This window comes from Alternaria alternata (assembly GCF_001642055.1).
Source record: "Alternaria alternata strain SRC1lrK2f unplaced genomic scaffold CC77scaffold_5, whole genome shotgun sequence".
Classification (NCBI taxonomy): Eukaryota; Fungi; Ascomycota; class Dothideomycetes; order Pleosporales; family Pleosporaceae; genus Alternaria; species Alternaria alternata.
This window is the reverse complement of record NW_017306194.1, coordinates 396,409-421,428: the sequence shown is the minus strand read 5'-3', so window position 1 is coordinate 421,428 and position 25,020 is coordinate 396,409. Positions and strand designations below refer to the sequence as shown.

Here is a 25,020-nt window from a genome sequence, read left to right as displayed (position 1 = left end):
GCTCGCCGAGATGAATGCACCAATACTGGGCTTGGCTCGCAGGTGAGAAGTGAAAAGCGGACGACTCGGCGGAGTCCAACGATTCGATTCCGGCGTGCAAAAGGGCGGGACGGTGCCATGCGACGGCGCTAGCCTAACTCTAATCCTTGACCCACAAGCTTCTCCGCCGTCTTCACACCCCTGTCACGAGCATCCACCACTTTTGCTCTTAGGCGCAGCGTTCCCCCCCAGCCACAGCTGGCCACATTCTCCTTCCCGACACCCATGACTTCTCCGGCCCTCACAACAACTGAGAGCCTTCCAGCAGACGCGGGCCGCTCGGGCCCCTTCGACAATCACCAAGAAGACGTCTCTGAGTTTGGCGAGGAAAACTCGGAAACCAATGACGTAGGCGATGATCAGGCACCGAAACCGCAACCCCAGAAGCGGCGTCGTGTGACGCGTGCTTGCGACGAATGTCGACGCAAGAAGATCAAATGCGATGGCAAGCAGCCTTGCACCCACTGCACCGTCTACAGCTATGGTACGTGCCCCGCTGTCTTGAAATTGCCCACCTTGGACACATGCTAACGCTCCGCAGAATGGTAAATCCCCAGTCTGCCTGCAAGTAGCCTGCAACACCTGTAATTGACACTCTACCAGCACATATGATCAGCCCTCGAATCGTCGCCGCAATGCGACTCCCCAGTATATCGAGGCTCTGGAGAGCCAGCTAAAACGTGCAAAAGCGCTGCTTCACGTCGTCCTGCCCACGGTCGATTTGAATGACCCCGCCATTGACGCCCACCTTCAGAATGGCTTGCTACCACAGCTGCCACAGCCGGCTCCGCGGCCTCCAGTGATGCCTGGAGACCCTCGGATCCCGCACCATCAAGGACCAGTCCACGGTGACGAACAGCCAGATTCCCATCTTGAGGCCATGGTCAAAGCCACTGGCCAGCTTGATCTGGATGAGGAGGGCAATTGGGATTATCAGGGTCATTCCTCAGGACTCAGCTTCATGAGGGGTCTAAGACAATTTGATGATATGTTCCAAATCCCTTCGGACGAGTCGCCGTCTCTCCGCCACCGAACCATGTCCCATGAACCGCCTTCTCCTAGTTCCCTGTCCATCACTGGATCTACTGCAGGAGCTGTCAACGTGCCTTTACCCAGTAAGGCAAATGCGCGCATCCTCTGTGACAGTGCCATAATCCAGTATAGCGCTATGCTGCGCGTTGTTCATCTTCCTACCTTTTACAAGCAGATGGACCGCCTCTATCAAGTCTCTTCTGAGAACTACGGCACTGCCGAGACCAGCTTCCTGCCCTTGTTCTATTCTGTCTTGGCCTTGGGCAAACTATACTCAGAGAATGATATAGCAACTGATGTAGCAAGCTATGACGTGCTTACCGACGAGGGGTATGCACCACATTCTCCAGACGCACCTTTTTGCAAATGCTAACGTGCCATAGACTCAAATACTTCAAAGCTTCGCGCCAACTTTTGGACATTACTGACTGCAGAGATCTTACTTCGCTTCAAGCCATCATTTTCATGATCCAGTTTCTGCAATCCTCTGCGAAGCTCAGCACGTGCTATGCATATATCGGCGTTGCTCTACGCTCAGCTTTGCGCATGGGTTTACACCGGTCTTTCAATGTCAAGTTCAACCCTATCGAGGCGGAAACGCGCAAACGAATTTTCTGGGTAATTCGAAGGATGGACACGTATGTGGGAGCAATGCTCGGTTTGCCACGGTTTCTGGATGACGAGGACATTGACCAGGAGTGGCCAATCGAGGTGGATGACGAGTATATTACGGAGACAGAAATTCTGCCTATGCCTGAAGGAAGCATTTCAGTCATGGCAGCTTTCAACGCCCACACGCGTCTCGTGCAAATTCTGAATAAGATCTGCAAGTATGTGTACCCAATTAAGGGAACACAATCAGGCGCAAAGAACTCCGTAACCTACTCTGTGGGTTATTCCAAAATTCGCGAAATCGAACAGGATCTCGCAAGATGGCTCGATGAGTTGCCTGTTGCGCTCAAGCCCGGCGGCGATGCCCCATCAATCATTAAAAGGTAAGTTGGTCGCCGACGTCGACTGTTATGGCCATTGACATTTGTACCAGAGTTCAACAGCTTCTTCGCATGGCATTCGGACATGCTCAACTCCTGCTCTATCGGCCATTCCTACACTATGTTTCGCAATCATATAACGTCAACACAGTTGATCAAAGGGCGTTCGCTTGCGCTTCTGCATGCGTTAATGTTTCACGTAACATCATCCATATTTCGACAGAGATGCGTAAACGGGGTCACCTGGCTGGGGCATATTGGTTCTCGATGTACACGACATTTTTCGCAATCGTATCGATCCTGTACTTTGTCTTGGAAAACCCGACAAGCTCCACTAGCTTCGAGCTTTTGCGGGACGCTGTTGAAGGCAAAGAAGTCTTGGCGTACTTTGCTAAGAGAAGCCTGGCAGCAGATAGGTGCAGCACTGCGTTAAAGGTAGATGCATTATCAACCACATATATGTAACAGAGCTAACCATATCCTACAGGGCATGTTTGAGCGTCTTCCCGAATCAATTAGGCATGGTGGAGAGATTATTGCTTCAAGGAAACGTCGACAAGGAAGTTCGCCACATTCCATGGGAACCCGTCCTACCTTTTTCGCGCAAAACGATGCTGCAGGCCCACGACGTGCGAGCACCTATCCAGACAGTATCCCTAACGTCAAAACTGCCGGTCAGACACAGTCATTTGAATCCCACAACCCGGATTTTGGCAGCCTTGGCCTGGGCTCTTCGTACCCAGCACACTCAGTTTCTAACCCAAACCTTTTCGATGGTGTGCCAGGCCTCACGCCTACATCCTCCAACGATAGTCTGCCAAGTTTTGGTTTGGCTCCTATTCACGATTCGCAACCAACTTCTTCTGCCTTCGGTCCGGCAAGCTTGGGCAATCCCCTAGCTGACCCTTCGGGTCTCAATGTTCCGATCGCAGACATCTCGACTATGATGTTTCCCTCTGCCGATCCGCTCGCCTATCCGAACCAACCAATGACTGCCTTCGAGAACAAGCACCCTCAAGCATTTGACCGCAGCACAGGCACTCCTGTGAGCGGCCACCCCACCCCGCTTCCAACTAGCATGGATCTGAAAGGACATCCCGCCATGTTCGCCCCTACTAGCATGCCTCATGCACCAGCTCGACACATGGAAAGCGAAGCCCAGATTTTTACCTCAATGCCCATGTATATGATGCAAGGTGCCCAGCAATACCGCGGCTATCCACCCCAGCACGGTATGCCAATGCAAGCATCAAACAACATGCCTTTCGACGAGTTGATGCACCAAGAGGATTGGTCGCAGTCTTTCATGGACCCTGCGCTGAACATGAACGATGCAAGGTCGTCCCTTGGCACTCAGCAGTTTAGTCAAAATGGCTGGCGTTAAAGTGTCGAAACGCAAATGTAAAGTCATAGAACTGAGATCTCAAGGCTCCCCGCTGGTACATAAACTAGCGGAGAGCGTCCAAAGCTCAGTGTTGTCGATCTGTACCAGCTTCGAACACGGATGCCATTCCGTCCACCCTCTCGCCTTCAACCCACACCACAATAACGGCCGATATTTTTCCTTAGTCTCCTCAGGGTTATAACATGGCGTTTGCGAGTCTACCAAAAGCATTATACCCCATTGTCAACCGGCTGGCACCGATGAGTTAAGCGTTTTCCAACGGTATGCGTAGGGTGAGGACAGAGCCTCACTGACGTAGCTGTGACTTTCCAGTCCGCTACGATCGCGACCTGTCCAATGCATTTTAGCGTTGCTTTTTGTTGCTTTGTTGTTCAAGATCTCATTTTTGAAAGGGCGTTCGACAAGCTAGGCTTTTTGAACATACAATAGACTTCGCGGCTGCGAGTCTAGGTCGAGCACATTGCAAGAGTGCTTCTTGAGCGAAAGGAAGCCGGATTGGAGGGCCACACTCGTTTCGTCTGACGAGGTAACGAGTTACGTATCAGATTACCAAATTGATCAAGCGGGTACCAGCGTACCACGCATAGCATACAGATCTCGAGGTTAACAATGTAGATGACCGTATGGTGTATTGTTTCCAATCACATTTGACAAACGAAGCAAACATTGATTGTATCATAATATATTACGACACAGCAAAGTGAATAACAAGACTAACCGAGCCTGAGGCAGGGTAAGGGACTGAAGAGCCTCAATGGCAGCTACCCACCACCATAGCGGAGCGGGGTAAAGCAATTCCGTCCAGACTTCCAAGGCCGTGCCTAGACCTTACCTTCGGCGCCGATGACCGCCAAGTACCGCTCAACGTTGGCCAAGGGCTAGCTCCAACCATTAGGAATACGGAAAGTAATGTGGAGTAGGACTTACCGACAACTGGGGTCTTGGTCACCAAGCAGTCGTACTCTGTCCAAGCAATCGTATCTAGCGACCTTCTTAACCGGGGCATCGGTGCTGACGGACTAGGATCTTTTGAATCCTAGCTGGGCATTGGCTAAGAGATTAACAGGTTTATCAGATGTGGTAGTAAGTGTAGTTGCAGGACCAAGGAGGATATCGGCTCGTGGGTTATCCGTAGGAAGATGAGTAAAGAGTATATGAAGGTGTGGGGAGTCTGGGGCAGATGATGTCTAGGAACCTCTCAAACGACCAGTCTGATAGAGAGTCGTTGTCACCATGGTTCACGTACCTTCGCTGTCGGTTATTGGTTCTGCATTGGTCGGGTTGAGCAATGCTGCTGCCTTGGGTACTGCGGAAGAGTATGCTGATGGAACGGTGCATGCGAGGATCATGGCAATGAAGACAGTACGCTTTCATTACTGCAATTGAAGTTACTGGTTCTTGACTAACACGGCTAGGCGCAATGGGACGCTGAAATCGCCTCTGGAGAGATGGATAGCACCCGGTATCCCGAACTTGGTTATACGTCGTGTGAGAACGGCTTTGCTGCTGCAATCCCTGGTGACTTCAACAACACATTCAAATGCCATAATGTTGGTCTACTCGAACTTAGAGCGTTTCGCAAATTGCTGACATGCGAAGATCGATCTCTACCATTTCCTTCCACATTCCCTCCTCGGCAGCTCTCAAGGCCAAGGATCCTCTTCCTGGGGATGGACATCCGAAGATGGACGCGAGTTCGTAGCAATCGGTCAATTTGATGGCACAGCCTTTGCAGAAATCAGCAGTGAAGGGAAGCTCATCTATCTCGGTCGCCTGCCTCCTTTTGACCCTATCGGATCCCGCTGGCGTGAGATTCGCGTGATGAGGGACTACGCCGTCATTGGTAGCGAGGCCATCAACCACGGTGTTCAGATATTTGACATGAAGAAGTTGCTTGATATCGATGGGAGTGAGCCTGTGAACTTCACCCAAGAGGATCTGACTGGCCATTGGGGGCTGAGCGATGATTGGAATGCCCTCCCGGTTGGCCGGACCCACAACATTGTCGTCAACGAAGAGCTCAACTACGCCGTAGCAGTCGGTTCCGTCGGCGGCAATGAGACTATTCGTGTTCGTGGTGACTTGCCATGCCGTGGAGGTCTAATCTACATTGACATGAGCGACCCAAGTAACCCTACGAGCCCTGGCTGCGCAGCCGCAGATGGATACGTCCATGATGCCGAATGCATCGTTTACCGCGGACCAGACACAAAATACTATGGGCGCGACATTTGCTATGGCTACAACGAAGACACTCTTACCATTTACGACGTGACCGACAAAGCTGGCAACACCACCAATATCATCTCCCGCACTACATACCCCGGTGCAGAGTATGTGCATCAGGGCGTTGTCAATAATGCGACCTGGCAAGAATACCTCTTCCTTGACGACGAATTCGATGAGCGCGATGCCCGCGTTGGGCCCATGACGCAGGGTCTGCCGTAAGTGTTCCTGTATGAGCTGCATATGAGACATAGACTGACTTCGTACACTTACATCTAGTACGACCCACATATTTGACATCAGAGACTTGGAAAATCCGTTCTACTCTGGAAACTACGAAGGAAAACGCCGTAGTATCGACCATAACCAATACGTTGTCGGTGACCATCTCTACCAATCGAACTACGGAAACGGACTAAATGTTCTGGACATTCATTCCATCACGCAGGACCCAAGCGGCAACAGCATTTGTGAAGCAGGCTTCTTTGACATATATCCCGAAGATGACGAGAATGAAGGCGGCGGCACAGTAGCTTTCCTGGGCTCATGGTCCAGTTACGCAAATTTCAAAAGCGGTTTCATCTTCGTACACACCATCGAGCGCGGTAGTTTCGTAGTCAAGATGACTAGTAAAGAGTGTGCGAAGCCAGCGGTTTGCGAGGCAGACTCTTGTCTTGCGTCAATGCGTACAGCAAATGTTGAAGGTAGACTGGACGCTTCGCAGGAATTCTGCGGTAACTTCACGCAGAGATTGATCGATGACGTACAAGTTGTTCCAGAGTTTGCGAGGGAAGCGTGCGCTGGGGAAGATGTGGTGGCGAAGGTCAGTAGTGCATGCGCTTGCGTGCCTACTATTGCCGTGCCGGAGTTACCCAGGACGACGACTAGGGGTCCGGTGCCTACTGTACTGCCGCCTAGGGCGTAGATGGAAGAAGTTGTGGAGACGAAGGATAGCGCTGATAAGCAGAACCCGAGAATCATGATGGCGATATCCTGGTTTGGAAGCAAGGTGCGAAATGACGAGAACAACACTCCCATCTGCAACCATTCTACGAAACATCTACCATAATGAACATCATCTTGGCCTTGTTTGGAACATTGGTCAACTGTGAGAGCGAGCAAACTTTTCTGCGCGATGGACGTAGAACTAAGATCTGCAGAGCAGCATAAGCTGTCGTGATAGATTGATATATACGGTGAAAAAAAATAGATACAAGAGAAAAGGGAAGAGCCACAGGCCCTCCCTGCCACACCTAAACATTACTCCATGATGCTTTTCATCATGCCCCAATCCTCGTCTCAGCACTTAGCAAGAAGCGCCGGTAGGGATACCGGAGCAGCTAGTGCTCTTCTTTCCACCAGTGACGCTGTTGCCAGACCAGGTCCAGTTGGAGCAGCTACCCTTACCGCAAAGGATGTAGATGTCAGTACCCTTGGCGGCGACAGTACCCTTGACGTTCTGAATAGTGAGGCCAGTAATCGGGACACCGGTAGTGGGCTTGCCAGTGGGGGAGCCGTTCTCGTAGTCTTGCTGGATGACGATACCATACTTGGCGATGTTCTTGAGAGTGATGTTCTTGTAGGTAACGCCAGAGACGGAACCAGTGGCGCCAGAGACGGTCTTGATGCGGACACCGTTGTCAGAGTTGACAATAGTGTTGTCAGAGATGACGACGTTCTTGACTACGTTGTCGCTGCGACCACCAACGGAGCCGATGGAGATACCGTGACCGCCAGAGCAGGTTCCACCAGTGAAGTGGATGTCAGTACCGGAGTTGACAGCCAAGCAGTCGTCTTGGTTCTTGATGTTGGCGTTGGTGATGTAGACACCAGTGGAGCTACCAACATCAAAGGCGTCGGTGTTGTGGCCACCGTTGGTTACGTCACCAGCAGTGTTGTCGATGGTGATCTTGTCAAGGGTAAGGTCCTTGGCGCCGTTAACGGAGAAACCCTGGACAGGGGTGTTCTTGACGTTGAGTCCGGTGATGGAGGACGAGGTCATGGAGTGGGCGTAGAAAAACTTGCGAAGTCAGCAAAAGCTCAATAGAAGTTCTTGGTCCAACATACCTTAGGCTTCTTCTTGCCACCGTTAGTACCCTTGCCATCCCACCACTTTGCACCGTTTCCATCAATGAGGTGGCCAGCAGCACCAACGACCTTGATGTTGGTTCCGGAAACAGAGATGAGGGGACCCTCCCACTCCTTGTAGCCGAATGTGGTGGTGCCCTGGAAGGTAACAGTAGTACCAGACTTGAGCTTTGTCAAGTCAAGAGTGGTTCCTGCTGGGACTGTCATGTCTTTGATGACAATGGCAGTGCAAGAAGCCTTGCCCTTGATGGCGGCAGCAGCATCGGAGAATGTGCAGCTCGCACGAGTGTCCAGGCTCGAAGGAGCAGCAGAGACGAGCGCGCCAGCGCTGAGGAGGAGGGATGTGAGTGCAAAGGCAACCATGATGAATGTAGTTTGGAAAGAGTGACTTTGGAAATGAATGTAAGGCTGTTGTGTGAGAAGTGAATGAATGAGTGACTTGATGAGGCTCCGGGGAGGTGACAGCACCAGATCTTTATACAAGAGCTTCAACGACGGTGGCACGTAGTGATAGGTGGGATAGGTGGGACCATCGGAGGATTCACACACGACTCGTAGTCAAGCTCGAATCCTTCGAAGCTTGTCACTGCTGGGCAAGGCTTGTCACTGCAGAAGTCCAAGGGTCTCCGAGAAATGAGGGCACCAAGCAGATGGCTCTTGCGCGGATGTTTTCGCTGCCTGTAACAGGTGGATCCACGGTACAGGTTGCTCCGCTTCATATGAATGAAACGACACCAGGACTTGATCGCATCGTTCACTTGTTCATTGGCGCAATCGCAAAGCGTCGTCGGCCACTTCAGTTTCCATTTTTGTAAGACTGGCCAAGCATACTTGTTGCAACCAAGCATGTGGTTCTCCCGAGGCTCAAGCTTTTGCATCGTGGGAACTCCTGTGGGCCAATATCCGATGTTTGTGTCGAGCCGTGCCAGATTAATGGTGAAACGAAACGGGCCCACAACTGGTCTAGACGCGTGGCGCCGCTGTCGTGTGGCGCGATCATGTCAAACGCCATTGCGAATACGCAAGACACGGTAGTAGCGCCTGCAGCCGATTGATGGAATGTCTTCAGCCACTTGATGAAACAGCCACGCGATTGGAGCGATGTGCAGGATTCACGGAGAATTTTTAGAGTGGAAAGGGCAGTCGCATGACCTCTGGAGCGGTTTCCAAAGGCGAGGTGAAATTAGCGCCCGGCTAGCGTCCCGTCACCGAAAGCATCAGCGAGATCCCGCTGTTGCATGAACTCTCCCTCATCTCATGCTTACTTACTTAGGTGCATGTTGGAACGCCTCTTCACTGTAGAGCTTCCGCGTGCACATGATCAAAACAATTCTTAGCCACACTCGGCTTGCGACACGGTTCGGAATGTCACTTCTCAAGCCCGCAGCCCACGAATCAGGATAACACGGCAGGGAAGCAATTAGGTATAGCCGTCAATCTCGGATCTACCCCTAAAATTTACACCGCTCCAGGTCCTATGAGTAATCACCACCACCGCTGTTCTTACGGCCGCCGGACGAAGAAGCCTCGTTGTGGCAAGCCTTCTACGAACAGACCCCAAGCCATCCAGTTGCGCAGGAACACTATCGCCATCCGATGCACCTCTCTTCCGATATCCCGCGCATCTGCTATAGCCGTGTCCGCATCCATGATCATGAAAGCTCCCGTTACAGGTTTCATCGTATAGCAAACTAACCAGTCTAAGTGAAAGCGTACGAAGTCAGGGTATGTCTCACATGCAGTTCGTATAGAGGCACTTACCAGCGCACCAAAAGAGGTACAAGCAACGCGTTCGATAAACCTGCAGATCCAAGCCTTCAATCCATGGCTCCGCTACCATCTGCACTTCTTTCAGCCCATCGACAGCATTTCCGAAAGCACTTGCCAGGGCCGCCATGGACGAAAGCCGAGATTCATCGTCGATAAATCCTATGCCGATCAATTCGAGGCAGCGCCGCTCTAGTAGCTCTGCGAACTTGTGCAAGTTCGCGGTTGGGATTAGGTCTCCAATGGTATATGCTGAGTCTATAAGAGCTGATGCATAGTACGCCATTCGAGTCGAGATCAGGTCTCCTGGCAAGTCTCGGATAAACTTTCTCGCCTCTTCTGAAATCTCATCCAGAGGAGACTGTGGAAACAGTTTCACTCCGACAGGTAGATGAACATCACGACGTGCTTTGAGGACAACACCGTTTAGAAAGTCAGCTGCTGTAGGATATGTGCCTTCCAGATACACGTCGGTTTCCATTCTCTTTATCTCCAGTGGCAGATGAGCCCAGTTGTCCTTCTTGTATGTCTCGAACCGTTCTTCCAACAGACATCGTCCAATCTTCGGGATGGTCGGTGCTGGTGGTACGTCGAGCGTTCCTAGTGTTGCGAGAATGGCATTGAGTGAGACACTGTCGAAAAGAAGATTGTGGAAATGTGTGGCGTATTTTGCGATGGGAAAATTGGTTACCAATTCTGTTAGAGATAATTTTCCACGCAACACATCACTGGGCGACCCATTCAAGAGCTGGATATCTTCATCCGAGATAGCATTCAGGTGCAGGTCTGCGCTGATGCTGTTGCGTATAACATCCGGATCATCACAATCGTAGTACAACGCAGCATGTCCGCAATCGTAGAGTATTGTAATTGGCGAACTAGCTGCGTTATCTTGCGTTCCCAATGTTACTAGTGGTCGAGGCGTGGCATCACCTGTCAAAAATACGGTGTGGTTGCCTGATGGACCGGCTGCTTCACCATCGCGCGTCTCCCATATTACGGCGATCCGCAGATCCTCGAACATGTTTACGAAGTCGCCCTCACTATAAAAGCTCGGTGTATCCCGCGTCTTTTCGCTTGGAAGTCTCCATTCGTGTTGGTGTGTGGTGGAGGCTGCATTGATCGGACCGCCTAACTTGAATGCAAGAAGCGCGACCCAGAGGGGGTGCAAGAAGTCTTTCTGAACGGGCTTTGGTGTAGGACGATCGAGCGAACTAGATGCCAGCTCAGGCGACGAGTATAAACTTGCAGCAACCTTCTCTGCGGTTGTCGAGGCCGCAATCTCCACACTATCTGCAATTCCAAGGGAGAATGCGACAGCCTTTGAACTTTCCAGCGTTTGCGCCAAAACTAGAAACTTCTGCACAAGCGGGACAGCATTTTCCCGTTCCGCGAAGGCTTTTGTCTGCTTACACGCCGACAGAAGAGTATCCAGCATATCACGCCGATACTTCAATTTTCTGGTTGATATTCCAGCCCCCTGTGGTCTCTCCTCCAGTATTCGGGTATGGCGACGACATGCGACTCTGTCTGTAACGGCACGCCCAACGAGGCTGGGAGGTACCTGGACAGCGGCGTGGAAGGCGTGTGTTCGTTTCATCTAGGATTTGAGCAACTTTCGCCGTTTGAAGAGGCTTTGTACAAAGCGCTCAACAAAAGTATAATCGAGCTACCGGCGCTAGGCGTAGGATCTCGAGGAGGCACACTGGAAAAAATACTATAGTCGGAAAACCGCGAGATGAGTACAGCCCTAGGAAGTGAGTAAAGCGGCAGAGAATCCCAGAGAAGTAGATGTTGTTTTCTTACCAAGCTCTTTGACAAGTCCAGCCTCGCCTACTTGAGGCCAACAAGCGGTTTGAGACTGTCAAGCACATGGCAGATGTCCAACACCACGATCAAACAGCCACTCTGCCCTTGCACCCACCCACGTGCCTTTGCTGTCTATAAATTCTGCTTTGCCGTCTATTAGCTACAGATCGGCAAATATTGCCTTCATGCTATTATTAAGGTATGCGACCTACTCGTGGTATGATCAGATGGCGCTGAGCTAGGCTGATCATGTCTTATCCTTGATTGACAAGATTGGACTACACAACGCTCTCAACAGTCTCGGGTCTGTGAGTTCGTAGTGGCCGCGATCAAACACATACCTTCAATTTTCGCACCTTGGAAAACAACCACCTCGCACTATGCCAGACGAAAAACCAACGGGAAGATGGTGCTATTCTTCCCATGTAACTTCCAGATTTCGAATTGAGCAATCGATCGTATCCAGTTAACGTCCGTCCGCGATGCTCGTGGCCCTTTATTCAAGTCGTATTTGTCAGGCCCTCGTCGCAATACCATCGTATGCGACACATACGTCAACGCAGAGTGTAGCTGCTGAATTTGAGCACGTCTCATCTCTTTGTCTAAGATCAGTTTGCGACAGATCTCAGCATACCTGGCAGCTTGAGTTGAGGAAGTGTCAGTATCAACGAAGACGAAACCATGTTGCGACATGTAGGCAGGGGTTACAGAACGGCTGCTTATGTTCATTGTTTCAATCCTCCATGCAACGAACGCGGCCTCAATATGAGGAATGAGGAAGATGGTAGGGCGTTCGCTCGGTATGTCGGATGTGGCACAGTCTGGTCGTGTCTTCAAGCCACTCGCGACTTCAGAAAGATCGACGTCAGCGATGAGGCTTATCAGGGCTCGAGCGCAATGACCAGGAAATCCAGGTAAGCAGAGATGACTCATCAGGCCGAAGTCGCGTGCTCTAGTATTGATGAATCCACCATGCGATGTACGGAATTGTAATCAAATGAGAGCACATGCGTACTGTAGTTTAGCCTGGTTACCTCCCGACGTGCGCTTGATCTTAGAGATTCTTCATTTGAGCCTACGAGGCATCATGGAAGAAGACACGCAAGACTCGCTTGCGTAGTTGCTTCATGTATCAAAGTCAGCGACTGTTATCATGTAGCTCCTGAAGCTGCCGCCTTGAACAATACGTTCGACTTGTAAGAGCTTTTTCTTTCACTGCTAATAGATTATCTGCCGTCCGAGTGGTTCCTCCAATAGCTTGCTGGGGGTCTGGTCGTATTTCGGGACTCGCTGCAGCTCACTGCCGATAGTTCTTCCGCGACAGACTTCTAGTGCGTACAGTTCGCAGACGTTGCTGTTAATGCGTTCGAGATGGAACCACCGGAAAAGTATGTAAGCATCGAAATAAAGCCGGAAGATCGTCTGCGCGTCGAAGAAGTGGGTTTGTACAGCTTTTGAACCAGGCGATCGGGCTTTTGTTCTACCGTCATCAAAGGCCTCCCCTTAAACGAAAACCGTGGGTTCGTCATCAGCTTACCCGATAGCTCGATTTGCAGGCCCAGAGGCGAAGAGAATAGGGTTGCCGTACTAGGCTAAATCAATCAAGGCTCAAACGTCCATTGCGCGTTCGCACATGGCGTTCATCTTCAATGTCAGCCCTGCGGCGTCAATGCGACATGCTGGCAAACTCCGACCTAAGTATCATGTTCAGATCAGGGCAGCAATCGGATGCGACGGGCGCCGCTGTAGAAAATCAAAGGGCACTCTAGACGAAACGAAGAAGACAAGGAAGGACCGACTTCTATACACTAGTAAATAAACTCAGCGCTTGGACTTGGTTAAATTACCCACACCCCAGGAACATCAACGCTTCGGTCCGTATACGTCTGGGGAGTACTGCGCAAACTGGGCTTGGAAAATGGTTGGCGTGTGCCAAAGTCAAGAGCTATTCGCTGTTTCGAGTCAACGTTGCGGCCAAATGTTAAGCTTTACGGCTTGGACACCGACGAAAGACCATCAGCTATAGGGCAGTGGCCAATATGAGAAGTATGTAAGAGCCGCGACCTCTTCAGATAGTGCTTCAATCATCACTCGCACATCCTGCAAGTTTCCCTTCAACCTCTTGTTTGAATTTTTTGGCTACTAGCCGTCCTCTCATTTCGAAATGCGTGTCTCGAACGCTGCCGCTCTTTTCTCTTTGGCCTCTTTGGCTCAGGCTGCTCCGGCCATTCATAACCACAAGCATGCTCACCCACGTGATGTCGGCTACGGTAGTGGCGTGAAGTACCAGTCTGGTATCTTCTACGTCAACTGGGCCATCTATGCGCGTCAGCACTTCGTCACCGATCTCCCAGCCGACAAGTTGACCAAAGTCAACTACGGCTTTGCCAACGTGAACAACCAGACCGGAGAAGTCTTTCTCACCGACGAGTGGGCTGACATTCAGTACGGCTACCCAGGAGACGTTGCCACTAACGGCACTCAATTGCTTGGCAACTTCAATCAGCTGTTCAAGCTCAAGCAGCAGAACCGCAACCTGAAGGTCATCCTCTCGGTCGGTGGCTGGAGCTACAGGGCCAACTTCAAGCCCGCCCTCGCCACCGAGGCGGGCCGCCAGAAGTTCTGTGACAGCGCTCTCACGCTCATCCAGGATCTGGGAATCGACGGTCTTGACATTGACTGGGAGTACCCAGAGGATGAGACTGATGGTGCCAACTTGGTTGACACCCTACAACGCTGCCGCAGGGTATGTATTCATTTTCAAAACCTTTACTGTCCACCAAGTTAACATGTCTTCAGACGTTCGATGAGTACGCGATAGTTAACGCGGCGGGTTACCACTTCGACCTTGGTATTTCTGCCCCTGCTGGTCCTTCGCGCTACACAGTCATGCCTGTTGCCGAAATGGACCCATACGTTGACAACTGGAACCTGATGGCTTTTGACTACCAGGGCCCTGGCTTCTCCAACTTCACTGGTCATCTCAGCAACGTTTACCCCAGTTCCAAGAACCCCAGGGCTACAAATGGCTGGGATGTTGTCACTGAGGACTTCGTCCCCTTCAACACCAAGGAAGCCATCGACTACTACAAGGCTAATGTTGCTTCGCCCAGCAAGATTCAGCTCGGTATGCCTCTTTACGGCCGCTCTTTCGCCAACGTCGTCGACCTGAGCAAGGAACAACGTGGTTTGGGCCAGAAGTTCAACGGATCTGGTGACGGTACCTGGGAGCCTGGTACTCTTGACTACAAGGTTCTTCCCCAGAACGGCAGCAAGGTATACCACGACAAGGAGACTCTGGCCGCCTGGAGCTGGGACCCAGTTCGCAAGCAGATGGTTAGCTTCGACACACCCAAGGTTGCCTCATGGAAGACCGATTACCTCATGCAAGAGGGTCTCGGTGGTGCCTGGTGGTGGGAGTCATCTGGCGATTTTCCCGTTACTGATGACAAGAGCATCGTCGCCACTGTTGTTAACAAGCTTGGTGGTGAAGCAAACTTCAGGCAGAGCTGGAACAACCTTTACTACCCCAAGTCGAAGTACTACAACATCCGCCCTGCGGTGAACTCGACTATTACAATCACCTTTTAGATAGTGAGTCCGGCGTCCTCAATCAGGCAACTCAAAGCCAGCCGATAATTCTTTTCTATACAACTACATTTTAGAAGAACATTTTGCTTGCACTATTGTCGCAAGGGCTTAATGCAAGAGATGCACGTGATGCGAACTCATGAGCAACTCGCACAATGAATATGTCAGCTTCCACTGTGACCATATACTGCCTATTGTTCTATAATCTCGGAAGTTCAAATCATCATGCCTCTCCTGTTTCACTCTAACATCTCCCTACAATCCTCTCCTGTACGCATATGATACCCAGGATTATCAAACAAGCCTGTCGTGAGCACCTGTCCTTGAAGCTCCAGCCGCTGCAGCGGATTTCCTGATAATATCATAGGGAAGGTCTGGCAAGATACACTGATGAAGGCGTAAAGGCCGAAGCAATGAACATGAGTATATCACCATCAGGCAGACTAATGATATTCTCCTCCATGTTGACAATGACCAGATCGTCGGGCTTATGCATCAATGTATGTTCACCGCTTTTACCGAAAGCTTCCAGTGTAACGGGGAGAAATTCGGAGGCCCAGAGTGATTAAAATGTCTTGAAACAAGAAGACAGAGGTTGGCCTTATGGCCACTGGTAAGTTGTCACTTACTGTGCACAGAAAAGATGAGTGCACATGATCAAATGCTAGACGCTCGGTCTTCCGTGTACGCCTTATGATCAACTCTGAACTTGGTGACTATGTTCATTACGGTAAGAGTATCGTGATACTTAATTGCTAGGGGTCTTCTTCATTGAATGATTTGGATCTGGTGGAGGGTGTATGGCGGCGAAGAGCAAGACGTGATGGTCCAACTGAACCTAATCTCAAACCCGCACCACGACGTCATCCCTGCCAGCTACTGATCTGAAAAGTGCGGCTCAGATCGGACCCACTTCCCAAGTAAGCAACACCTGTCTGTACAACCCCACCAACATGAATGCCATTGTGTTCCGCTGTTCCAGTCTTCTCAGGAACCAATACAAGCCATCTGGACTCAACAGTATTCGGATCTACTCACCTGCGACGAGATTGGTGAGCAGCATGTCGCAGCCTGTGCGACCGCGGCGGTTCGCACCGTTGGATCCCGCGAAAAGGATGGATGGAGATGAGAGGCCATTATTGAAGGGAATCGTCTTTGATGTCGACGGCACATTATGTAAGTTGTCCAATGGTGTGTGCGATACATAATTTCATGTACTAATTAACTGGGAAAAAAGGCTTACCACAAAACTACATGTTCGCGGAGATGCGGTCAGCGCTGGGTATTGAGAAGCCAACGGACATTCTGGACCACGTCTACTCACTGCCCGAGAGTGAGCAAGAAGAGGCACAGGAAAAAATTCGTGACATTGAACGCACGGCAATGAAGTCGCAACAGCCGCAAGCTGGCCTTGTGGAGCTCATGGAGTACCTAGATTCTCGTGGCATCAAGAAGGGCATCTGCACACGCAACTTCGATGCACCTGTCACTCATCTCCTTACCACCTTTCTACCGACATCAGAATTCAGCCCTGTTGTAACGCGGGAGTTCAGGCCCCCAAAGCCTGATCCGGCGGGAATCCTGCACATTGCGAAAGACTGGATGCACGAAGACGGAGGAAAGAGTTTGATCATGGTCGGCGACTCGATTGACGATATGACGGCGGGTTATCGTGCTGGAGCCGCGACTGTGTTGCTGGTCAACGATGTCAATAAGCATCTTGCTGAGCATCAGCATACTGATTTCGTCGTCAAGCGGCTGGATGATCTCATCAACGTTCTAGAAAATGGATTCGAAGGACGCGTAGAGGCCGACGAGGAGATTGCAGACGCAAAGAAGCAAGTGGAGGAAGCTGTTAGTAAGAATTGAGGCGCGATACGGAAGAACAAATTCCATCACGATTCTTCACATGGCAACGTACTCTCACAGCTCCTGCCGGAGTGTTATTGCATCGGTCACTGCAGCAACTGTGTCGCATTTGTGGAACCATGGCATGTACATACGCAAGCGCGATGCAACAAGACTGACGGGTGATACAGCCTATCATGTCATGCTCACGGTAGTGGGCTACCACGCTGCGGGCACTGTTGACACAAGCGACCTTGTTCTAGGGCTGCTTGCAGGCCGAACTGCAAACAAGGTGCGGCGCAAGCCGCCCGTCGGAACCCCACGCCACTAACCACTCTCGCCTCGACATGTCCGCCAACACCAAGAAGCTCTGACAAGCATTCCTGCGCCGCAGAACATCCAGGACACTTGATCTGAGACTGGCAACCACTCCATATCTCTTTCTGCCCCTGTATGCGTGTCCCGTATGCACACATTCAGTTCCCTACGGCCAGATATGGGACCGATCCGCACAATGGCACCGCGTGTTATTATACATATAGCCGGTTCACGCATGCGCCGATCTTCATGCATATGTTAGGCCGATCAGCACCGCCGAATGAGCAGCGATGTCGACCCCGTCCATGACGAGGAGCGTTTTGGGATTATGGCCATGCTCGGAGAGATGGTAAATAAGGAAGGTGCCTGGCGCTGTTCGAACGCGGCACGGTGCTTCTAGAGCCGCAATGACGATCATGTTGTCGAAGCAAGGGCCGCCAGCCATCATGCTGATCCCGGTATCCGCCTGCATATGTACTTGAAACAACTGGGCGGCGGGCGTGTTTATATTGAAAGTCTTAATCCCCGTGTCTTGGCAGATCCGACTATAATTGAGCTTGCCGTGGTCTCGATCGCGGTTTCCACCCTCACTCATCACTCTTGTTGCCAAGCTATCAGGGTCCAAGCATAACCTCGAGCCCTTGCTTCTTCTGCCTTGTCACCCCCCAATCCACACGACCAGTGTCGCTAGCCAGCATGAGGTATACTGCCACCTTCACGGGCGTACTGGCTGTCGCTGGTGTCAGCGCGTGGTCAGTATCCACTCCTTTCCACATCGAGGGCAACGAGGTGGTTGAACACCTCCATACTGTGCCCGAGGGATGGAGAGAGGTCGGTGCTCCAGCCCCTGAGCATAAGCTGCATTTCCGCATTGCAGTGCGATCGGTGAGTAGTTGCGACAGCAAGGATTTCAGGCCCTCACGCCTTGGAATCATGAATCGAGATGCTGACCACGACAGGCCAATCGCGACCTGTTTGAAAGGACGCTCATGGAGGTTTCAACTCCTAGCCACCCTCGCTATGGTCAGCACCTAAAGCGAGACGAACTAAAAGATCTCATCAAACCAAGAGCCGACTCGACTGCGAGTGTGCTTACTTGGCTCGAGCAATCCGGTATCGAAGCGCGAGATATCGAGAATAAGGGAGAGTGGATCAACTTTCTCGCACCCGTGAAGCGCGCCGAGCAGATGATGGGTACCACGTTCAAGACCTACCAGAGTCAAGCGCGTCCTGCACTCAAGAGAACTCGCTCATTGGGGTACTCTGTACCCCTCGAGGTCCGTAGTCATATTGATATGATCCAGCCCACTACTCGCTTCGGTGAGATCCGCCCAGAGTTTAGCCAGGTTCTAACGCAAGACGTCGCTCCTGTCTCGGCACTTGCTGTCAATGCCACATGCAACTCGAGGATCACGCCCGATTGTCTCGCAGATTTGTACAACTTCAAGGACTACGATGTCAGTGACAAGGCCAATGTGACAATTGGAGTGAGCGGCTTCCTCGAGCAGTATGCTCGGTTCAATGATCTCGACCTGTTCATCCAAAGATTTGCTCCCAGTCTTGCGGGTAAAACTTTCGAAGTTCAATCTGTAAATGGTGAGATACAGTCGTTATTACCTCGTTGTAACCAACTGACGATTTCAGACGGACCGTTCCCCCAGAACTCAACGGCCAACAGCGTGGAGGCTAATCTCGACATCCAGTACACAGCAGGTTTGGTGTCGCCCAAGATCTCGACCACCTTCTTCACTGTTCCAGGACGAGGACTTTTGGTCCCTGACCTTGATCAACCTGATGAAGATGAAAACAGCAATGAGCCCTATCTAGATCTCTTTACCTATCTCGTTGGGCTTGAGGATGAGGAGTTGCCTCAAGTACTAACGACATCGTACGGTGAGACAGAGCAGAGCGTTCCTGCGGAGTACGCCAAGAAGGTTTGTGATTTGATCGGCCAGCTTGGTACTCGTGGTGTCTCAGTTATCTTCTGTAAGTTTTCCAAGCATTTTCCAATTTGGAGTGTAGCTTCATGAAGATCTGGGGCAATGTGTGCTAACAATACCCAGCCAGCGGTGACACTGGTCCAGGATCTGCCTGCCAGAGCAATGACGGCAAGAACGCTACCCGTCTCCAGCCAATCTTCCCAGCTTCATGCCCTTACGTTACTTCGGTTGGTGGTACTTTCGGAGTGGAACCAGAACGTGCTGTTGCGTTCTCTTCCGGTGGCTTCTCTGATCTCTGGCCACGCCCGTCGTACCAAGAGAAGGCAGTTTCTGACTACCTTGGTAAACTGGGCTCGCAGTGGGAAGGTTTATACAACACCAACGGACGAGGCTTCCCAGATGTCGCAGCTCAAGGTAATAAACTCTTTTCTGCAATATGCCATATACCTAAAGCTAACTCTTAGAAAGGTCAAGGATTCCAGGTTATCGATAAGCTTCGTCTGTCATCTGTTGGAGGAACCAGCGCTTCAGCGCCTGTCTTCGCTTCAGTCATTGGACTTCTGAACAACGCTCGTTTAGCAGCTGGTATGCCTTCGTTGGGCTTTTTGAACCCTTGGATTTACGAGCAAGGCTACAAGGGCATGAACGATATTGTCGAGGGAGGCTCGCGTGGATGCACTGGTCGTTCCATTTATTCCGGGCTTCCCACGCGACTTGTGCCTTACGCTTCCTGGAATGCGACCGAAGGCTGGGATCCTGTCACCGGCTACGGTACGCCCGACTTTGAGCAGATGCTTCGCCTGGCAACTGCGCCACAATATGGTGTACGTCGCGTTCGCCGTGGTGCTCTCCGTGGAGAGGCTTGAACCTATAACCACTGTGGATCAGGCGAAAGCCATCGAGTGTTTCCTGGCATATCCAACGCTGGCTGAAAAGGAGGGCTCTATCTAGAAATCGCACTATTGATGAAACCTGATGACCAGGCCAAGAGAATAACGTTGAACTGCTGACAATCATAATGTGTGAAGTGTTCTGCTTATGTGAGAGTGCTACCTTTTCCGGATGCGCCACGACTGCCGCGCGAACGCCAACGCCAATGCTGACATTTTCATCAACTCTGAATGCACCACACACCACGTCCCTGCCATTCTCTTTCCTCAATTTGTCGCCCGAAACGCATTGAACCGGACGTAGAGGCCTGCAGATTCGAGTGACCACATTGTTTTCGTCACGTTAGAGCGCCACAGCAACAATTTTCACAGCTGCCGTATGCGGTTAATGCGCGCAACACTTATCTGCGCCGAAGGCATGACAAGCATCCGCCATGGTGCTTGATCCTTCGACCTCTGTAGGGGGGCGATATTTTTCCAAGGCGAATCTCAACCAGTAATGAAGCTCGACGATCCCTCCCTCTAGTACCCAGCGGCGCGCACTGAGCCTACCGTGGCCCCGGATTACGGCTTGGATGCTTGTATCGTAGAGATAAGAGTTGGCATCCGACAAGCCCGAAGGGATAGTTTCCCGTCTGCGTCCACTCTATCAAGAAATACGAGGTGGGTCTACCAGTGCTTGATCGCACTGGCGGCGTCGCCGGCGGGGCTTGGAGAATGCTTTGCGCCGTTAGCTTCGGTCCGCCACTGTGGTCGTGTATCTAGGAGCATGCATTCCCCGCCTATCGCGGTCGTACCTGGACGATATTACCGACGTCATGAAGTAACGCCGCAGTCTTAGGAGTCAACAACCATCGCGTTGCCTTCAATCTTCAGCTACGTTAATCCGCAATGGTGCGCAAGCAAGTATCCTTGCGTAGGACATATCGCACGAGCAGCTACGCACGCGAGAATGTTGGCCTGGTATGCTTCGGGTAATCATCAACATGCGACTTAAATCTCGCCTGCCTAATCAGGTAAAGAGCTGAAGCTATGTTCGCCATGAGCTATCTGTGTTTGTCCAGGTACAGGAAGACATATGCCGCGTCGCGTACAGAGTGGCGCCGGGTGACGTCGGTCTCACGCTCCATACTTCTACTTCAAGAAGGCTCAGTTGCCCACACGGTTTCTTCTTCACGGTCCCTGATAGTCACAGCACGAGTTTGACTTCCAACTAATCCCGGCACTGCGATCGCGAAGATGCAGCTTCTTTCACTCCTCGCTGTTGGTGGCCTCACAGCCAGTGTTTCTGCCCGAAGCGCTCGCTCTGTTGGCAAGAAGAATGAGCTCCCTCGTCCTCGTTTGACTGTTCCAGAATCGAGCCTTCATCCCCACAAGCGTCAGAGCACTCAGATCATCACTACCGAGGCCTCCAAGTGTATGTTGTGCATTACCTTTCTTTCAACACCAGCTAACACCTGCCAGCTTTCGCTGTCAACGGAACTGCTGGAGCAATCCCCGACGTCGATTTTGACATTGGCGAGTCTTACGCTGGTCTTTTACCTATCAGCAAAGCTGCTAATGAGACCTCTGAACTGTACTTCTGGTTCTTCCCATCCGAGAACCCTGATGCGAGTGACGAGATCACCATCTGGCTGAACGGTGGTCCAGGTTGCTCATCTCTTGAAGGATTTCTTCAAGAGAACGGACCGATCTCATGGCAGTACGGTTCCGGACCAGCCGCTGTTTACAACCCCTGGAATTGGGTACGTTAATATTATGGTTTCTACTCTCTTTGCATTTACTGACTTTCTCAGGCAAACCTCACCAACATGGTCTGGGTTGAGCAGCCAGTGGGCACTGGATTCACCCAAGGCAATGCTACTGCCACCTCTCAGGAGGAGACCGCTGAGGAATTCCTTGGCTTCTTCAAGAACTTTGTTGATACATTCGGTCTGCAGAACCGCAAGGTGTACATCACTGGCGAGTCATACGCCGGACGCTACGTCCCTTACATCGCGGATGCCATGTTGAGCAAAAACGACTCTACCTACTACGATGTGAAGGGTATCATGTTTTACGACCCCAGTGTAGCTGAGGATGTTCTTCTTGAGGATATTCCCGCTGTTGCCTTTGTCGACAAATGGGCTGGTCTCTTCAACTTTAACCAGACCTTCATGGACGATATCCACAACCGCTCTGAGGCCTGCGGCTACACCGAGTACATGGAGAAGTACCTGACCTTCCCCCCGCCCAGTAAGCTCCCATACCCGGATATGGATGCCAATACCGAAGGCTGCGGACTGTGGGAAGACATCTACAACGCCGTCTTCTACACCAACCCTTGCTTCGACGTATACGCCATTGCCACCACCTGCCCTCTTCTCTGGGACCCTCTCGGCTTCCCCGGCTCCTTCGACTACCTTCCTCCTAACACGGAAATCTACTTCAACCGTACCGAAGTACAAGCTGCCATCAATGCGCCCATCCAGCCCTGGGCGGAGTGCTCCAACGGCGTCCTCGACACTGACACATCTCCCCAATCTTCCTGGGAGGTTATCCCCCGCGTTATCGACGCCCTAGATCGCACCGTCATCGCACACGGCGAGCTCGACTACATCCTCCTCTACAACGGTACCCTAATGGCTATCCAAAACATGACCTGGGGCGGCATGCAAGGTTTCCAGAACCCGCCTGTCGATGACTTCTATGTGCCCTACCATGACGACCTGAGCTTGACCAGCTTGAGCGCAAAGGGCCTCATGGGAAAGACAATTACAGAGAGGAAGTTGACATTTGTCCAACAGGCTATGAGTGGGCACATGGTGCCGCAGTATCAGCCTAGCAGTGCGTACCGTCAGCTCGAGTTCTTGCTGGGCCGCATTGAGAGCTTGACATCCAGGGAGCCTTTCACTACTCTTCCCAAGACCCCTCAGAGTAACGAGACCAGCATCGTTGGAAAGAGAGATCTGGGTGTTATGCCCGGACAACTGAAGAAGTGGTTCTAGACCATTCCTCTGATGTCACGCAATGAATACGATGTAATGTGTAACTCATAAAGTACAAACCATCTCTTTGGTATCTCCTCTTCTCTTCGTGATTTTTGTGTATCATTAACCCGCAACGTTCTCAGCTACCCTCCTACCATCTCTACCCAGCACGCCCTCCTGCCTCTCTGCCCTATCCTCCGGTACCTCGGCAAAGATCTTTGTAATAGCCTCTATCGTGGTGTTGCCTCCACTAAACACAACACCAATGTTCCAAGTCTTGTCCCCAGCCTCCCTCTGAACCATATTCCTGAAATCCTCGTTGTACAATATAGTTGCCAGCCCAACGACGGCACTCGGCTCAACGAAACACTTCATCCTCTCCAGGACAAGTTTCATGGCATCTTTAATGTTCTGCTCCGTGACGGCGTATAGGGCCTGCACGTAGTCTTTGTTCGAGATGATGTTCCACGTGTGATGGCCGAGGGGTGTGCGAAGTCCGTCTGCGATGGTCAAGGTCTTGACGCTGGTGACACGTTCACCCGCTTCAACGCCTCTCCTCGCATCGTCTCCACCTTGAAAACTGGGTTCCGCGCCGAAAACACGTACGCCAGTGCCGTGCAGTGCGACTGCGATTCCACTTAGCATGCCGCCGCCACCACAGGGCGCTATGACGGCATCGAGTTTCTCACCGCTTGCAAGCAGCTCATCTACTTGGTCTTGTATCTCCAGCGCCATTGTGCCTTGACCGAGGATGATGTGAGGATGGTCGTATGGTGGAATTAGGGTAGCGCCTGTGTCCTTGATTACGTCTGCAACGACAGCCTCGCGTTCGGTGCTCGTGGAGCCGGAGAAATGTATATTGGCATTCTGGGCGCGGGTCCCGGCTATCTTAGAGGGCGTGGAGATAGAGGGCATGACGATGTGGGCGGGGATGGAGAAGGTCTTTGCAGCAAGCGCAAGGGCCTGCGCGTGGTTTCCTGGTGTTGATGTTAGCCATGCCGCCGAGCCCCCTTGGGACGTGGTTGTAGATGTACCACTGCTATGTGTGACTACTCCCTTCCTCTGCACTTGCTCCAGCCCCTCTTTCTCAATCAATCGCGTTACGGCATGGAAGGCTCCGCGTACTTTGAACGCGCCAATGCGCTGCAAATTCTCGCACTTGAAGAAGAGCTTCACCCTCGGGTGCGCGGGCTCTTGGCCCTCCCATTGTGTTCTTTGCAGGGCTTCGGGTGCTTGACGAGTATTGGCGAGGTTGGTCAAGGTGGTGTTGGTCAAGACGGGCGTGTCGTGGATGTGCGGTTTGATAAGGGCGTGGGCGGCTTCGACCGAGGCGCGCGTCAGGGAGGCAGGCGGTGCTGGAGAGGACATTGTCGCCGCTGGGGAGGAGGATCACAACGAAAGGAGCGCATGCTGGGGAGCATCGTACAAGACGTGACTCAGCGGAGAAAGAAAGAGCGATATGGTGGGGAAAGCTGGCGTGTGGAGGATGGCGTGGGGAAAGTTCCCGCGAGTCATGTTGCGGCAGCCCAGAGATCAACCTTGGAATTCTCCTCTGATGCTCTGCACTACGAGCTCTAGAAGCTTTTGATACCTTCGTCGTCGCTTGGCATCGACGATGCGAGTAATTCAAGGTCCATGGCGTGCCGCGCCTGGCCCTACTCGAACCTGACGCACGGAAATATCACAACGGACCGTCAACGCTCGCATACGAGCACGCAAGATCTTGGATAAAGATGTAGCGACCGTGTGGAGACAATCGTTCAGCCATATTACACGTGAGTCTTCAGATAAGCAACTGGGACCAAGCAGCAACCAAGCAAGGCCATGCTTCGCTCGCCAGCTTGATACACACCATGTCCAGCTCTGGGCAAGTGCATAGTCAGCCTAATAAAGACTGCATTTGGCGAAGTAGATGAGCAATACAATGAGAGCGTGAGAGGTAAAAGAGATCTAAGAACAGATTATTGGTTGCCAATGATAACACGAGCAAGAGAAGTCACACATGAACGGTAAGCCGATGTGCTAGGGATTGGGTCTAGTGAGCCGTATATTCCCAAGTATTGCAAGAATAGCGGCGCAGGAAAATGCAGCGGCCTGTGCCGGTTG

The 25,020-nt window shown here is 51.7% G+C and overlaps 10 protein-coding genes across 10 annotated transcripts; 6 read left to right on the top strand and 4 right to left on the bottom strand.

Annotated features, from left to right (window-relative positions):
• Positions 1–264: 264 nt before the first annotated feature.
• CC77DRAFT_1006495 (hypothetical protein) lies at positions 265–3,447 on the top strand (the record flags this gene model as incomplete). The annotated part of the gene is made up of 6 exons (XM_018523420.1): positions 265–523; positions 581–584; positions 643–1,401; positions 1,455–2,066; positions 2,117–2,498; positions 2,551–3,447. 6 exons carry the CDS (start codon positions 265–267, stop codon positions 3,445–3,447), a joined length of 2,913 nt encoding a protein of 970 aa, XP_018388499.1.
• A 1,254-nt stretch (positions 3,448–4,701) lies between these two features.
• On the top strand, positions 4,702–6,619 carry CC77DRAFT_930589 (hypothetical protein; the record flags this gene model as incomplete). The annotated part of the gene is made up of 4 exons (XM_018534168.1): positions 4,702–4,830; positions 4,884–5,018; positions 5,068–5,912; positions 5,974–6,619. 4 exons carry the CDS (start codon positions 4,702–4,704, stop codon positions 6,617–6,619), a joined length of 1,755 nt encoding a protein of 584 aa, XP_018388498.1.
• A 381-nt stretch (positions 6,620–7,000) lies between these two features.
• CC77DRAFT_929899 (the polygalacturonase) lies at positions 7,001–8,145 on the bottom strand (the record flags this gene model as incomplete). The annotated part of the gene is made up of 2 exons (XM_018534136.1): positions 7,001–7,714; positions 7,762–8,145. 2 exons carry the CDS (start codon positions 8,143–8,145, stop codon positions 7,001–7,003), a joined length of 1,098 nt encoding a protein of 365 aa, XP_018388497.1.
• An 899-nt stretch (positions 8,146–9,044) lies between these two features.
• Positions 9,045–11,262, bottom strand: CC77DRAFT_1017906 (hypothetical protein). The gene is made up of 2 exons (XM_018524498.1): positions 9,255–11,262; positions 9,045–9,206 (listed from the first exon to the last, which is right to left on the bottom strand). The coding sequence occupies exon 1, from the start codon at positions 11,147–11,149 to the stop codon at positions 9,515–9,517; it is 1,635 nt and encodes a 544-aa protein (XP_018388495.1). The 5' UTR covers positions 11,150–11,262; the 3' UTR covers positions 9,045–9,206; positions 9,255–9,514.
• Positions 9,279–9,649, bottom strand: CC77DRAFT_1017907 (hypothetical protein). Its single transcript, XM_018524499.1, has 2 exons — positions 9,544–9,649; positions 9,279–9,482 (listed from the first exon to the last, which is right to left on the bottom strand). Exon 2 carries the CDS (start codon positions 9,460–9,462, stop codon positions 9,286–9,288), a length of 177 nt encoding a protein of 58 aa, XP_018388496.1. The 5' UTR covers positions 9,463–9,482; positions 9,544–9,649; the 3' UTR covers positions 9,279–9,285.
• A 2,260-nt stretch (positions 11,263–13,522) lies between the features above and the next one.
• Positions 13,523–14,949, top strand: CC77DRAFT_930178 (hypothetical protein; the record flags this gene model as incomplete). Its single annotated transcript, XM_018534147.1, has 2 exons — positions 13,523–14,104; positions 14,158–14,949. 2 exons carry the CDS (start codon positions 13,523–13,525, stop codon positions 14,947–14,949), a joined length of 1,374 nt encoding a protein of 457 aa, XP_018388494.1.
• Positions 14,950–16,010: 1,061 nt separating this feature from the next.
• Positions 16,011–16,818, top strand: CC77DRAFT_929833 (HAD-like protein; the record flags this gene model as incomplete). Its single annotated transcript, XM_018534131.1, has 2 exons — positions 16,011–16,125; positions 16,187–16,818. The coding sequence occupies 2 exons, from the start codon at positions 16,011–16,013 to the stop codon at positions 16,816–16,818; spliced, it is 747 nt and encodes a 248-aa protein (XP_018388493.1).
• Positions 16,819–17,811: 993 nt separating this feature from the next.
• On the top strand, positions 17,812–19,921 carry CC77DRAFT_930263 (subtilisin-like protein; the record flags this gene model as incomplete). Its single annotated transcript, XM_018534152.1, has 5 exons — positions 17,812–18,000; positions 18,075–18,711; positions 18,760–19,101; positions 19,179–19,469; positions 19,524–19,921. 5 exons carry the CDS (start codon positions 17,812–17,814, stop codon positions 19,919–19,921), a joined length of 1,857 nt encoding a protein of 618 aa, XP_018388492.1.
• Positions 19,922–21,184: 1,263 nt separating this feature from the next.
• CC77DRAFT_930297 (carboxypeptidase cpdS precursor) lies at positions 21,185–22,932 on the top strand (the record flags this gene model as incomplete). Its single annotated transcript, XM_018534154.1, has 3 exons — positions 21,185–21,362; positions 21,410–21,690; positions 21,742–22,932. 3 exons carry the CDS (start codon positions 21,185–21,187, stop codon positions 22,930–22,932), a joined length of 1,650 nt encoding a protein of 549 aa, XP_018388491.1.
• A 108-nt stretch (positions 22,933–23,040) lies between these two features.
• CC77DRAFT_957588 (threonine dehydratase catabolic) lies at positions 23,041–24,318 on the bottom strand (the record flags this gene model as incomplete). The annotated part of the gene is made up of 2 exons (XM_018535537.1): positions 23,983–24,318; positions 23,041–23,877 (listed from the first exon to the last, which is right to left on the bottom strand). Coding segments are annotated over exons 1-2 (1,137 nt in total), but the record flags the coding sequence as incomplete, so codon positions are not given.
• Positions 24,319–25,020: the final 702 nt, after the last annotated feature.

What these genes read in the sequence shown, in the direction of transcription:
- CC77DRAFT_1017907 (XM_018524499.1), bottom strand. Translation starts at nt 9,462, where the DNA reads ATGAAACCTGTAACGGGAGCTTTCATGATCATGGATGCGGACACGGCT.
- CC77DRAFT_1017906 (XM_018524498.1), bottom strand. Translation starts at nt 11,149, where the DNA reads ATGAAACGAACACACGCCTTCCACGCCGCTGTCCAGGTACCTCCCAGC.